At 38.7% G+C, this 15,382-nt stretch overlaps 1 protein-coding gene across 1 annotated transcript in view; it reads left to right on the top strand.

The window, feature by feature from the left end:
* Nucleotides 1–132: 132 nt before the first annotated feature.
* STARD6 (StAR related lipid transfer domain containing 6) overlaps nt 133–15,382 on the top strand; it is a 37,913-nt gene continuing 22,663 nt past the window's right edge. The window contains exons 1-4 of the mRNA XM_073006284.1: nt 133–682; nt 1,584–1,667; nt 2,058–3,541; nt 3,897–3,979. Of these exons, the coding sequence (XP_072862385.1) occupies nt 3,314–3,541; nt 3,897–3,979 (311 nt within the window). The 5' untranslated portion in view covers nt 133–682; nt 1,584–1,667; nt 2,058–3,313. The remainder of the gene's footprint in view (nt 683–1,583; nt 1,668–2,057; nt 3,542–3,896; nt 3,980–15,382) is intronic.

Below are 15,382 nucleotides of genomic sequence, written 5' to 3' on the forward strand. Positions count from 1 at the left end.
AAGTCGCTGCCCCCCACGCCCTCCCAACCTCCGTCACAGCTAGTCTTGGCCAGTTTGCGCGGGGACTGGCTGATCTCCCTTCGGCCGGCCCCGGGGTCTGGCGGGAGGGGACTGGATGGGGAGGGAGACTTAAGGGCGCTGGCGGTCGTCGTTCCGGTTGCTGAGAGTCGGCCCCACAGCTCCAGTTTTTCCAAGTGAGCTCAGCCTCCCCGCTTTCAGAGCATCCCCCGCCAAAAATAAGACATCATCTCAGCTAGTAGGCAGCCCCCCTCACCACTTCTTTCACTCCCTCTTCAGTGCCTTTCCTATCACACCCCGGAGCCTCTCACACACAAAGCAGATGGCAGATTGGAGAGCCGAGTTTAGCCAGGGATGGGATTTAACAAACTCCTAGGGAACCTTGATTCCCAGGGAAGAATAGCAGTTACCCAGCACGGATTGTGTACCCAGTCAGGCAGCCCAGACAGAGGGACATTATACAAACAGATGTAAAGACCCACTAACATGTGTAAACCTGATTGCAAGTCTGGAAAGAATCCAGTTTCAACCAATTGGTATATACAAAAAAGAGGCCATCCCAATCTTGGTTTATGTTTATTTTCCACTGACCCTATGAGTGAAGATATCCTTGACCATGACTCCATCTGAATATGTTCCAGCTCATCCGATGTCCCATCACCAGGTAATACAGCTGTAGTCTTACTGTTTGTGCTTTCTTCTTTTTACTCTTTGTGGCCTACTAAATTTTACCTTCCCTTTTCTCTTAACAAATGAAAAAAGCCCGGAAGCTATAACGTTCAGTTTAGTGGTTAAACACAAGTCTATTGTGGCAGTAATAGTTGGTGATTTGAAAATAAGACATACCCTGCTAGCGGTATGTCCCAATAATCTTCAAAGTGTCTGGATCAGTTAATATCAAGTAGGTTTCTAATAGGAAATCAAGAACGGTGTTTTATGCTAAGACAAGCCCTGTTCAGGGATTAAACAAGGATTGTTAATGACCTGAGCTTAAAAAGTTAGATTTTGGTATCCACGTTCCACCTAAATGTCTTTTTAAACTGAGTTTCTTTAAAACGGTTTCTTGGCCGCGGCCGGTGGCTCAGGCCTGTAATCCCAGCACTTTGGGAGGCCGAGGCGGGTGGATCACGAGGTCAGGAGATCGAGACCATCCTGGCTAACACGGTGAAACCCCGTCTCTACTAAAAAATAGAAAATATTAGCCGGGCGTGGTGGCGGGCGCCTATAGTCCCAGCTGCTGGGGAGCCTGAGGCAGGAGAATGGCGTGAAACTGGGAGGCGGGGCTTGCAGTGAACCGAGATGGTGCCACTGCACTCCAGCCTGGGCCACAGAGCGAGACTTCGTCTCAAAAAAAAAAAAAAAAGTTTCTTAAAGATTCTAAGTTTTATCTTTTAAAGTTTTTTGTACTAACTTTTTCTTTCATCTTGGGGCGCATATATAGCAAATGTTTCCTAGTGAAGACAAAGTATAGACAAAGGACATTGAGAAGATATAAAGGAAATTATCAAATACATTACCTAATTCATGGATCTAAATAATTCTACTTCTGCCTTGTTTCCTCGCAGGTTAAGAAATATGGAGATTTCCACACGGATTTGGAGAGGAGCCCCAGTGGTTACTAAAATTCTGAATTAAATCTGTGAGGAAAGGTAAAGAAACCAGGACTCTGCTAGGAAAAAGGAGGTTATAATAATGGTTTACTAAAACTTTTCAAATATAGAGGCTATCAACTACTTGTTGTGCCTTGCTGGAGAATTAAATAAGAGAAAATAGATTTATATCCAACCTAAAGAGTTTTAGGTGAGAGCTAAGGAAGAAATGTTCTAATAATTAAACTTTAAGAAGGTTTATTTAAGTGCTTAAGGAGGCAGATCTTTGGAGAATTTTTTAAATGATGGATTTACATGTGTCCATCTTTTAAAGAGAAACTAACCATTTTGATAACCTAGTAAAGGGCTCCACACTGTTTCAAGCATTTTTACATATATTAATTCTCATAATGATTCAGTGAAATAGATATTATTATCCCCATTCTATAGATGTGGAAATTGAAGTTCAAAGATTAAGCAGTTTACCCAACATAATATAGCTGGTGCTAAGTGACAAAGTCAGGATTTGAATCCAGTTCTGCTTTCAACTTACCGGCCAGCTTCCCCTAACTGAAAGCTGGATGATGAACCAAACGACCAGTGAGACTGCAGCTTCCTGAACTCATTCACAGCAGAAATAGTATCTAGTATCTTACTCAATTGTTGTTGCTACACCTACCACGGTGCCTGTCTCAGTCCTTTTGGGCTGCCATAAGAAATTACCAAAGACTGAATGACTTGTAAACAATAAATTTAATTCTCAGCGTTTTGGATCCTGGAAGTCTGAAATCTGGGTGCCAGAGTGGTTAGGTTCTGATGAGGGCCCTCCTCTTGTTGCAGACTGCTACCACTTCTGGCAGTGTCCTCACATGGCAGAAGGGGCCAGTGAGCTCCCTGGGGTTTCTTTTGTGAGGGCTCTAATCCCATTCATAAGGGCTTTGCCCTCATGACCTAATCATCTCCTAATATCACCCTGGGAGTTAGGATTTCAACATATGAATTTTAGGGAGACATAAACATTCAGTCCATTGCAGTTTCTAACTTCAAGTAGGGTTTAGTACATTTAGATTCAGTTGATTTAAACTTGATCCTATCTGAGGAGGTGACATTTAAGCAAAGATATCTATGAAAGAGTTATATGAACACATTGCAGAAGAAAGTGACAAGCAGAAAGAACAGCAAGTACAAAGAACCTGAAGTCGGAAATTGCTTGATTGTATTTGAGGAACAGCCAGGAGATCAAATGATTGGAGCTAAGTGAACAAGAAGAAGCCCGGTAGGAGGTATATTTGAAGAGGAAGCCAGGGGCAAGATAATGTAGTGCCACTGCTACTCACTTTAAAAAGATTAATCCTCAAGAACACATAACTAACAGCTCATGATGCTTCAGAAGAGAAAGGACGCATGATTAAACTGTTAGAAATTAAAATTATTTTTTGAATGTCTATAGTATGCCAGGCACTGGATAGAACCTTAAGCATATCATCTCATTTAATCCTCACACTAATTCTACAAGACAGATATTATCCTGATTTTATACCTTGAGAAAAATGGAAAAACAGAAATACTAAGTAACATGCTTCACAGAATTAATAGGTGGCACAGACAAGATATGACCCAGGTTTCTGATTCCAAAGTCTAGATTTTTCTACTATACCACAGTTTCTTGTTTGAAAGACTGTAAGCAGAGAGGGGTTCATGCATACATGCATTCATCAAGTAATTGTGTTCATTTCTATGTGATAGGCACTATAGAAATAATATTAAAATGTAAGATAGCACTTCTTAAGTTTTTATATGATTATATTCTTACCACTTGTTTGTTTTTAAAACTTTGCAGACAGATGGACTACAAGGCAATTGCCCAAAAAACTGTCCAAGAAGTTTTAGGTTATACTCAAGATACATCAGGCTGGAAAGTGGTTAAAATTTCAGTAAGAAAATAAGTTAAAATATGTTTCAAGAGTTTGTTTTTAAGTAAGAAACAATTCATTGTAAAGACTTTTAAAAAAAAAAGTATTTTCTGTGCCAGGTGCAGTGGTGTGCACCTATAGTACCAACTACTCAGGAGGCTGAGACAGGAGGACTGCTTGAGCACAGGAGTTTGAGGCTGTCATGCACTATGATTGTGCCTGTGAATAGCCACTACACTACAGACTGGGCAACATAGTGAGACCCTGTCTCTGAAATATATATATATATATATATTTTTTTTTTTTTTCTTTTACCAACCAGAAAAAAAGTTTTTTTACTTTTGTTTTTCATTTTCATTTTTCCTGCCTTTGACAGCTAATTATTTGTGGATTTTTATTCCCCTTTGAGAAAAAGATAACTGTTTCCAGTAAGGCTTCTAGAAAATTCCATGGAAACCTGTGAGTACAATCTTCTATTTGCAATTACTGTTTTAAATTCAATGCCATTGATATATGTGGAATTTCAGTGCTGCTTCATTAGCTATAATAAATTATTTTATAGTAATAAATAGAAATTATTGTCATTAGGCTGAAATGTGATATTAATACAGCAATTAGATACCATCTAATCTTCTATTTTCGAATCTGATGACAATCAGATAAAAAATCTCTTATAATTACTAATTCACTAAAATAGGAAATTTTCACTTCAAGAAATAATTACTATAAGAGCAGATTGGTATTTTCTTGCTAACAGTAATATTTTATGGAATTTTAAACCCTTCATATGTCCATTAAATGAACCATTAACAAGTAAAGTTTATTTCTTCATTTTATTTTATTTTTTTGAGACAGGGTCTGGCTGTCACTAGACTGGAGTGCAGTGGCATAATCTCGGCTCACTGCTATCTCTGCCTCCTGGGCTCAAGCAGTCCTTCCACCTCGGCCTCCTGAATAGCTGGGACTACAGGTGCACACCACCACGCCCAACTAATTTTTATATGTTTTTGTAGAGATGGGGTTGCCCAGGCTGGTCTCAAACTCCTAAGCTCAAGCGATCTGCCTGTTTTGGCTTCCCAAAGTGCTGGGATTACAGGTGTGAGCCACTGTGCCCGGCCTACTTCCTCATTTTAAATATGCATTTTTTTCTGTGTGCTTCTTTTAAATATACTTTTAAGGATCAAATTATTTCAAATAAAAGTACCCTAAGGGAAAGTCTGTTGACTTTTTTTAGCTTAATCTTTCAGAGTTCATTTATTGCTCATGATAGTACATCAAGGCCATCAGATCATCATAAATTTTATTCAGTTCCTTTCCTTTTGGTGTCCACTCCTTCTTTCAACTACCTCATTTTATGTTTCTTGGTTTTTTAAAATTTCACTAAAATTTACCTATATTGTATTTCAACTCAATTTTTTACCATTGGACAAAGCTGATATGCTTTCTCCCACTCACTTTAACAATTATGAGGAAAATCATCCCTACCTTATCGAAATAATGATTCCAATAGAGGCACTTTCAAAAATAAACTGAGGGAGGAGTAGGTATGGTCAAGCCTAGGTACACTAGGGGAATTAACTTTTGGATAATATGGCTTTTTGGTATCTTACAGATCAGACCAGTGCAGACAGCAACCTTGGCATTTTGTAAAAGCTTGGAAGTTATTCATTTAGTCTACAAGTAATTATTGAGTATTTATATACAGGGTGCTATACAAATGCCTAGAGCCAAAGAATAGGTTCTGTTATGCTGTTCTAAAACTTTATTGGAAATTTTCATCAGAGGTATTTTACTCTTACATGCAAAACTAAACAGTTGGTACTTTTTGCACTCACAGTTTGAGTGAAATTTATATGCACTGTGTACTAGGTATTTATTGGTGCACAACAAATTATCCCATAACTTAGCTACTTAAACATTTATTATCTTATGGCTTCTCTGGATCAGGAATCCAGGAACAGCTTTGCTAGGTGCCTCTGCCTCAAGGAATCCACAAGGCTGTAATCAAGGTGTCAACTGGGCTTAGGTCTCATCTGAAGACTTGACTGAAGGAGGCTGTGCTCCAAACTCACTCACATTGTTGTTGGCAAGATTCAGTCCCTCACGGGCTTGTTGGGCTTAGGTCGTCAGTTCCTTGATGGCTCTTGGCTGGAAACTTCCTTAGTTCCTTGGCATATAGCCTCTCCACAGGGCTATTCAAAACATAGCAGTTTACTTCCCTCACAATGAGGGGGCTAGGAGACAGCAAGAAAGAGCAAATAAGGCAGAAGCCAATGTCTTTCTGCAGCCTAATTACATAAGTGACATCCATCACTTTTGCAATATTCCTTATATTACAAGTGAATCACTAGATCCAACCCTGACACAAAGGGAGGAGATTACACAGAATATCAGTACCAGGAGGTGGGGTTTATTGGGGATCACTTTAGAGGCTGCCTACTGCACAATGGTTTTGGAAAACTGTCTTTTGATTCTGTTTTATAGTTGAGCTATAGTCTATTAAGTATCAAACAGCTTTAAATTTAACATTGATTTTAAAAGTACATGAAGCTCCATTTTACATGCATATTTTCTCCAGCATGACTCACTGCCTAGCCTAATTTTGTACATTTTTATGTACGTAAGGAGAGTATAATGAAAGTACTTTATATTTGTCAATATGTATTTTTTTCAAAATCAGCTGTGGCAAGTATTTAGGTTCTTGTAAAATAAATCAAGCAGAATATGTTAGCTCATTTGAAGTTTACCTTCCCCAACCAGAAGTGAAAAGAAAGTGAGATTTTTATCAAATAGGGAGGAGAGATAGGGACCCTTAAAATTTTTTGGTGCTTCAAACAAAGCTTCATGGCTTTATTTTAAAAGTCGGGAATAAAAAGGAAACAAGAAATATGTGCATATGAATTTAGAATGGGCAACTAAATATAAACACTATACACTTTGGAGATATATGGTAGGTCCAGTGCAGTCTGCCAAACTAGCATCTGAGAGAAATGTAATACCTTAAAATGCCTTTTGGAAAAAAAGTGAGTTGCGCTGTCAAATAAGTTTCTAAAACATTTCATACCGTATCATCTTTTTATTTTTCTATTTTCTTTTTTTGAAATAGGGTCTTGCTCTGTCACCCAAGCTGGAGTACAGTGGTGCCATCGTAGCTCACTGCAGCCTCTATCTCTCACCTCAGCCTCCCAAGTAGCTGGGACTACAGGTGTGCACCACCACACCTGGATAATTATTATTATTATTTTTAGTAGAGATAAAGTCTCACTGTATTGCCTAGGCTGACCTTCAGCTCCTGAGCTCAAGCACTCCTCCCATTCCATCCTCCCAAAGTGCTGGGATTACAGGTGTAGGCCACCATGCCAGGAAAGATTCACTCTAAGGTTCGGAGAAGTCCTGAAGTAAAAAATTTGTTTAACTTCAATTCAAATTTTTCCAATTTTTCCAATTTTTTTTTTTTTAACCAAGAAGGTGCTTATAAAATGTTGGCCAACAGAAAGGTTGATTGACCTCAGATTTGGATTCTTATAGAGGCTTTAAGTGACCAAATATGTACAGAGAAAAGGAGGTTAATTTTTGTTATTATTCTGTTGCCATCCTAGTGCAAGCTGCCATCATCTCTCAATGGATTATTTTAGTAACCTCCTAATCTCCTTGTGTCTACTCTTATTCAACTACATCCCACTCTTCACACAATGGCCAAAGTATATTTTTAAAATTACCATTCAGATTGTGTCACTTTGCTGCCTAAAATCTTCTAAAGGTATCCCATTGTATCTAAAAGTCCAGAAGAATTCTGCAAACTGAGACTTTGGGATAAGATGGTGGATAGGAGGCAGGGCTAATATGCAGCTCCCACTTGGACATACAGAACAGCCTGTGGGGTCTCATACCATGAACTTGTGCTCCAAGAACTACTGCAGGAACATACCAAGAAAACCAAAGGAATACACAGACCTTTGAAAGAAGCAGCACGCCGCTGCAAATTCCATGAGACAGGTGAAAAACTGTGAGTTCCCAAAGTGTGGGAGGGGGAAAACCTGCCTCCAAACACACATCCCCACTGGGGAATCTGAAAATCCAGATCATGGGAGAGGGATATAACCATACCTAGAGATGAAATGGATTTAAGAAGCTGAGTGAAATATAAAAGCAAAAGCAGTGGCAGGAAGTGCTTTGCAGGCACTCTCAGTGTCCAGCTTGAGCCCAGGGAAGCCATCCATGACTATATGTCACAGGGGCCCTCAGAGAAGGCAGCCAGTGGAATTAGGGAGGGGTCACAGGGTGAAAGAAACTCCCAACTGAAATTAGTAATAATTTTGATGAGGCAAAAATTTTCTTGAGCAGAATCAGTGGGGTTGGGGCCGCCCGGAGTGCTGCAAATGGGAACTGCTACAGATACAAGTGTGGGAGTCACCACCAACGGAGTGGGCAGGCAGGGAGGGGCAAGTTCCAAAAACCTTGCTTACCTTCTTAGCAGGGAAGCTCATGACCTGGGGCAAAGTCCGAGTAGGGCACTATGGGAGTAAGACCGGCCTCACCAACTGCGTGGGAGCTGGGTGAGACCCTTCCTACCTGCTATCACTTATTTCTCTGCCAAACTATATGACACCGCAGGAGGCAGCCACAGTTGCCTCTATAACATAACCCCATTGGCTGAGGACCACCCCCCTATTCCCCATAGTGGCCACAGCAAGCCCTTCCCAAGGAGAGTCTGAGGCCAGATCTGCCTAATCCTGACCCCACCTTATGGTATTCCTCCCCCCTGGTAATCGAACACAAAAGACAGAAACTCTTGAGAGCTTTATGGCCCTGCCCATTGCCTGAGAAACCAAAATACATAACCTGGCCAACTTAGGGCAAGCTTAGATCCCCCTACTACTGGTGCTCTCTTGAAAGCACCACCTCCTGGCTGGGGGCCAACTAAGGCCATTACAGCAACTCATGACAGTATAACCCTTATCCTAGGGGAAGACAAGAGCTACTTCCAGGATGTTCCTGGAACATCCTGTCTAACCAGAGGTCCTGAGTGCATCCACATGACAACTTCACTGCACCATAACCAGCATTTGAGAAAGCCAGCACCTGAAACATATCTATAACTAAGGACTCTCACAAAGTCTACTTTACTTCCCTGCCACTTCCACCAGAGCAGATGTGGTATCTATGGCTGGCAGACCTGAAGACTGATCACATTACAGGCCTCTTAACAGACATTCCCCAGTCACAGCCCAGAGCCTTGTAGCCCTGCTGGGTGGCTGGACCAAGAAAAGCAATAACAATCACTGCAATCTGGCTCTCAGGAAGCCCCATCCCTAGGGTAAGGGGGAGATCACCATATCAAGGGATCACCTCTTGGGACTAGACAATCTGAACAACAGGCTTTTAAGTTCCAGAGCATTCCACTGAAATAGTAGACCCAAATAAGAAGAAACAAAAAAAGTAATTCTGGTAATCTGACAAAACAGGGTTCTATAACACCTCCAAAAGATCATACCAGCTCTCTAGCAATGGATCCAACCCAAGAAGAAATCTGTGGGTTGCCATATAAAGAATTCAGAAGGTTGATTATTAAGCTACTCAAGGAGATACCAGAGAAAGATGAAAAGCAACTTAAAGAAATTTTTTCAAAAATACAGGAAATGGATGAAAAAATCTCCAGAGAAATAGATAGCATAAAAAAAATCACAACTTCTGGAAATGAAAGACACAGAGAAATACAAAATGTACTGGAAAGTTTCAACAACAGACTAGAACAAGTAGAAGAAAGAACTTCAGATCTCAAAGACAAGCCTTTCAAATTAACCCAATCAGACAAAGACACAGAAAAAAAGAATTTTTAAAAGCTGGGACCAGGCACAGTGGCTCACACCCATAATCCCAGCATTTTGGGAGGCTGAGGTGGGTGGATCACCTGAACTCAGGAGTTTGAGACCAGCCTGGGCAACATGGCGAAACCTATCTCTAGTAAAAATACAGAATATTAGCTGGGCATGGTAGTGGATGCCTGTGGTCCCAGCTGCTTGAGAAGCTGAGATGGGAGGATCACTTGACCTTGGAAGGTGGAGGTTGCAATGAACCAAGATCACACCACTGCACTCCAGCCTGGGTGACAGAGTGAGACCTTGTCTCAAAGAAACAAAAAACAAAAAAAATGGACAAAGCCTCCAAGGTATTTGGAATTATGTTAAATGGCCAAACCTAAGAATAATTGGTGTTCCTGAGGAAGAAGAGAAATCTAAAAGTTTGCAAAACTTATTTGAGGGAATAATTGAGAAAAACTTCCCTGGCCTTGCTAGAGATCTATACATCCAAATATGAGAAGCTCAAAGAACACCTGGAAAATTCATTGCAAAAAGATCATCACCTAAGCATATAGTCATTAGGTTATCTAAAGTCAAAATGAAGGAAAAAATCTTAAGAGCTGTGAGACAAAAGCATCAGATAACCTATAAAGGAAAACCTATCAGATTAACAGCAGATATTTCAGCAGAAACCTTCCAAGCCAGAAGGAATTGTTGTCCCATCTTTAGCCTCCTGAAACAAAATAATTGTCAGCCAAGAATTTTGTATCCAGCACAAGTTAGCTTCATAAATGAAGGACAGCTGAAGTCTTTTTCAGACAAACAAATGCTGAGAGAATTTGCCACTACCAAGCCAGCACTACAAGAAATGCTATAAGGAGTTCTAAATCTTGAAACAAAACCTTGAAATACACCAAAATAGGACTTCCTTAAAGCATAAATCTCACAGGGCCTATAAAACAATAACATACACACACACCAAAAAAGGTATTAAAACAATAACTAGCATGATGAATAGAACATTACTTCACATCTCAGTACTAACATTGAATGTAAATGTTTCAAATGCTTCACTGAAAAAATACAGAATTCAGAAAGGACAAAAATTTATCAACCAAGTATCTGCTGTCTTCAAGAGACCTAACACATAAGGTCTCACATAAAATTAAGGTAAAGGGGTGGAAAAAGATATTCCATGCAAATGAAAACCAAAAGCAGCAGGAATAGCTATTCTTATATCAGAAAAAAACAGACTTTAAAGCAAAAACAGCTTTAAGATACAAAGAGGGACATTGTATAATAATAAAAGGATTAGTCTAATAGGAAAATATCACAATCCTAAATATATACACACCTAACACTGGAACTCCCACATTTATAAGACAATTACTACTAGACCTAAGATACAAGATAGACAGCAGCACAATAATAGTGGGAGATTTCAATACTCCACTGATAGCACTAGATAGGTCATCCAGACAGAAAGTCAACAAGGAGACAATGGGCTTAAACTAGTAGCATGTAACAAATAGACTTAACAGATATTTACAGAAAATTCTTTTTTTTTTTTTTTTTTTTTTTTTTTTTTTTTTTTTTTGAGACAGAGTCTTGCTCTGTCCCCCAGGCTGGAGTGCAGTGGCGCGATCTCGGCTCACTGCAAGCTCTGCCTCCCGGGTTCCTGCCATTCTCCTGCCTCAGCCTCCTGAGTAGCTGGGACTACAGGTGCCTGCCACCGCGCCCGGCTAATTTTTTTTGTATTTTTAGTAGAGACGGGGTTTCACCATTTTAGCCAGGATGGTCTCGATCTCCTGACCTTGTGATCCACCCGCCTCGGCCTCCCAAAGTGCTGGGATTACAGGCGTGAGCCACCACGCCCGGCCTTATTTACAGAAAATTCTACCCAACAACTGCAGAATATGTGTTCTTTTCATCAGCACATGGAACATTCTCTAAGATAGACCATATGATAGGTCATAAAACAAGTGTCAATAAATTTAAGAAAATCAAAATTACATCAAATATCCTCTCACACCATAGTGGTATAAAACTGGAAATTAATTCCAAAAGGAACCCTAAAACTGTGCAAATACATAGAAATTAAATAATCTGCTCTTGAACGATCTTTGAGTCACCAATGACATCAAGATGGAAATTTTAAAATTATTTGAACTGAACAATAATAGTGACACAACTTATCAAAACCTCTGGGTGATGCTAAGAGGAAAGTATATAGCATTAAATGCCTACATTAGAAAGCCTGAAAGAGCACAAATAGACACTCTAAGCTCACACCTCAAGGAACTAGAGAAACATGAATAAGCCAAACACAAACACAGCAGAAGAAAAAAATAACAAAAATAAAAGCAAAAGTCAATGAAATTGGGACAAAAAAAATTACAAAGGATAAATGAAACAAAAAGCTAGTTCTTTGAAAAGAAAAAATTGACAGACCATTGGTAAGATTAACCAAGAAAAGAAGAGAGAAGATCCAAATAAGCTCAATTAGAAATGAAATGGGAGATATTACAGCCGATACTACAGAAATACAAAAAGATCATTCAGGGCTCCTGTGAATGCCTTTACAGGCACAAGCTAGAAAATAGAGGAGATCAATAAATTCTGGGAAAAAATACAACCATCCTAGATTAAATCAGGAAGAAATAGAAAATCTGAAAGAAAAAAAAAACAATAACAAGTAGCAAGATTGAAACAGTATTTTTTTAATTGCCAACAAAAAAGTCCAGAATGAGATGGATTCACAGCTGAATTTTTTCAGACATTCACAGAAAATTGGTATGATCTTACTGAAACTATTCCAAAAGATAGAGAAGAAGGAATCCTCCCTTCATTCCATGAGGCCAGTATCACCCTAATAACAAAACCAGGAAAAGACATTAAAAAAAAGACCAATATTCCTGATTAACACAAATGCAAAAATCCTCAAGAAAATACTAGCTAGCCATATCCAACAGTATATCAAAAAGATGGTATATACCATGATCGAATGCATTTCATACCCAGGATGCAGGGATGGTTTAACATACCCAAGTCAATAAATGTGATACATCACATAAGCAAAATTAAAAACAAAAATTTTGATCATCTCAATAGATGCAGAAAAAGCACTGGACAAAATTCAGCATCCCTTTATGATTAAAATCTTCAACAAAATAGTCATAGAAGGAACTTTCCTCAAAGTAATAAAAGCCATCTATAATAAACCCACAGTCAACATTATACTGAACAGGGAAAAGTTGAAAGCATTCCTCCTGTAAACTGGAACAGAAAAGGATGCCCATTTTCACCACTTCTATTCAACATAGTACTGGAAGTCCTAGCCAGAGCAATCATGCAAATGGGTAAAGAGGAAGACAGACTGTCACTGTTGATCAATGATATGATTGTACACCTATAAAACCCTAATGACTCATCCAAAAAGGTCCTAGATCTCATAATTGAATAAAGTTGCAGGATACAAAGTCAGTATACACAAATCAGTAGCACTGCTATGCAGCAACAATGACCAAGCTGAGAATGAAATAAAGAATTCAACACCATTTTCAGTCACTGCAAAAAAAGAAATACTTAAAAATATATCTAACCAAGGAGGGTGGGAGATCTCTACAAGGAAAACTGCAGAACACTGCTGAAAGAAATCATTGACTACACAAACAAATGGAAACACATCCCATGCTCATGGATGAGTAGAATCAGTATTGTGAAAATGACCCTACTGCCAAAAGCAGTCCACAGATTCAATGCAATTCCCAACAAAGTCCCATCATCATTCTTCATAGAACTAGAAAAAAAAATCCTAAAATTCGTATGGAACCAAAAAAGAATCCACATAGCCAAAGCAAAACTTAGCAAAAAGAATAAATCTGGAGGCACCACATTAACCAACTTCAAACTATTCTACAAGGCTCTAGTTGCCAAATACCATGGGACTAGTATAAAAGCAGGCACGTAGACCAATGGAACGGAATAGAGAACACAGAAATAAAGCCAAATACTCACAGCCAACTGATCCACAACAAAGCAAACAAAAACATAAAGTGGGGAAAGAACACCCTATTCAACAAATGGTGCTGGGATAATTGGCAAGCTACATGTAGAAAAATGAAACTGGATCTTCATCCCTTATCATTTACAAAAATGTACTAAAGATGGATCAAAGACTTAAATTTAAGACCTGAAACCATGAAAACTCTAGAAAATAATACTGGAAAAACTCTTCTAGACATTGGCTTAGGCAAAAAGTTCATCACCAAGAACTCAAAAGCAAATGCAACAAAACCAAAAATAAATAGATGGGACTTAATTAAACTAAAAGCCTTCTGCATAGCAAAAGAAATAATCAGCAGAGTAAACAGATAACCCACAGAATGGGGGAAAATATTCACAAACTATACATCCAACAAAAGACTAATATCCAGAATCTATAAGAACTCAAATCAGCAAGTAAGAAACAAATAATCCCACCAAAAAGTAGTCAAAGGACATGAATAGACAATTCTCAAAAAAAGATATACAAATGGCCAACAAACATATAAAAAAAAAAATGCTCAATGTCACTAATTACCAAGGGAGTGAAAATTAAAACCACAATGAGATACCATCTTACCCCTGCAAGAATGGACATAATTTAAAAATCAAAAAATAATGCATTTTGTCATGGATGTAAAAAGGGAACACTTTTACACTGCTGGTGGGAATGTAAATTAGTACAACCACTGTAGAAAACAGTATGGAGATTCCTTGAAGAACTAAGAGTAGAACTACCATTTGATCCAGCAACCCCACTACTGGGTATGTATGCAGAGGAAAAGAACTCATTATATGAAAAAGACACATGCACACACATGCTTATAGCAGCACAATTTGCAATTGCAATTATATGGAACCAATTAGTGGATAAAGAAAATGTGGTATATATAAACTATGGAACACTACTCAGTTATAAAAAGTAACAAAATAATGACATTCAGAGCAACCCGAATGGAGTTGGAGACCATTATTCTAAGTGAAGTAACTCAGGAATGGAAAACCAAACATCATATTTTCCCACCTATAAATGAAAGCTAAGCTATGATAACACAAAGGCATAAGAATGATATAATAGACTTTGGGGACTCCAGGGAAAGGGTGAGAGGAGGATGATGGATAAAAGACTACACATTGGGTACCGTGTACACTGCTCAGGTGATGGGTGCACCAAAATCTCAAGAAATTACCACCAAAGAATTTATCCATGTAGCCAAAAACCACCTGTTTCCCCAAAACCTATTGAAATAAGTCCAAAGATTTTATCATGACCTGCAGGTAACTATCTGGGCCCTGCTAACCTCTCTGACCTCATTTCTGACCACTTCTCTTCATTGTCCCTGTGTTACAGCCACAATGAACTTCTGTTGTTTGAATGCACTGAACTTAAACCCATCTCAGAGCCTTTTTAGTTGCTCTTCTCTTGCCTGGCAAGCTATTTCCCAAAATGTTTCCAAGGCTAATGTCATGTTTATTTTCAAGATTTCAGTTTCATTGTCTCCTCTTCAGAATGACCCTAGCCACATGGCCAAAGTTTCCAAATAGACACACACTCAACCTCTATTAACTACACTGTTCTGCTATTATCTTCTTCATAGCACTTTTCACTATATGAAATTTATTTTCTTTGTTTTCTTATGTATTATATGTCTCTCTTATTAGAATACAAACTTGATGAGGACACTAACTTTAATAGTCACCAGACTAGAGATAAATCACTTGTGTTCACTGCAGTATCCCTAGCACTAGAACAGTGTCTCTCACTAAGACACTCAATAAATATTTATTGAATGAATGTATGGACTTTAGTTATATTATACTGGCTACCAAATGGAAAGTTATATATTTTATAACTGCAGTACAAAGAAAACTCAAGATAATTTTTCAACACTTATGCCTTGTCTTAATAATTTGCCACTCAAAAAGGGCCTTTTGTGGTTAGCTTTAAGCATTTGCCTGAAAGAGGGGCAGATCTTTGGTTGGAATTTCATTCCTTTCTGCTCTTAAGGAATGAAAT

The sequence above is a fragment of the Chlorocebus sabaeus genome, chromosome 18 (genome assembly GCF_047675955.1).
Source record: "Chlorocebus sabaeus isolate Y175 chromosome 18, mChlSab1.0.hap1, whole genome shotgun sequence".
NCBI classification, from domain to species: domain Eukaryota; kingdom Metazoa; phylum Chordata; class Mammalia; order Primates; family Cercopithecidae; genus Chlorocebus; species Chlorocebus sabaeus.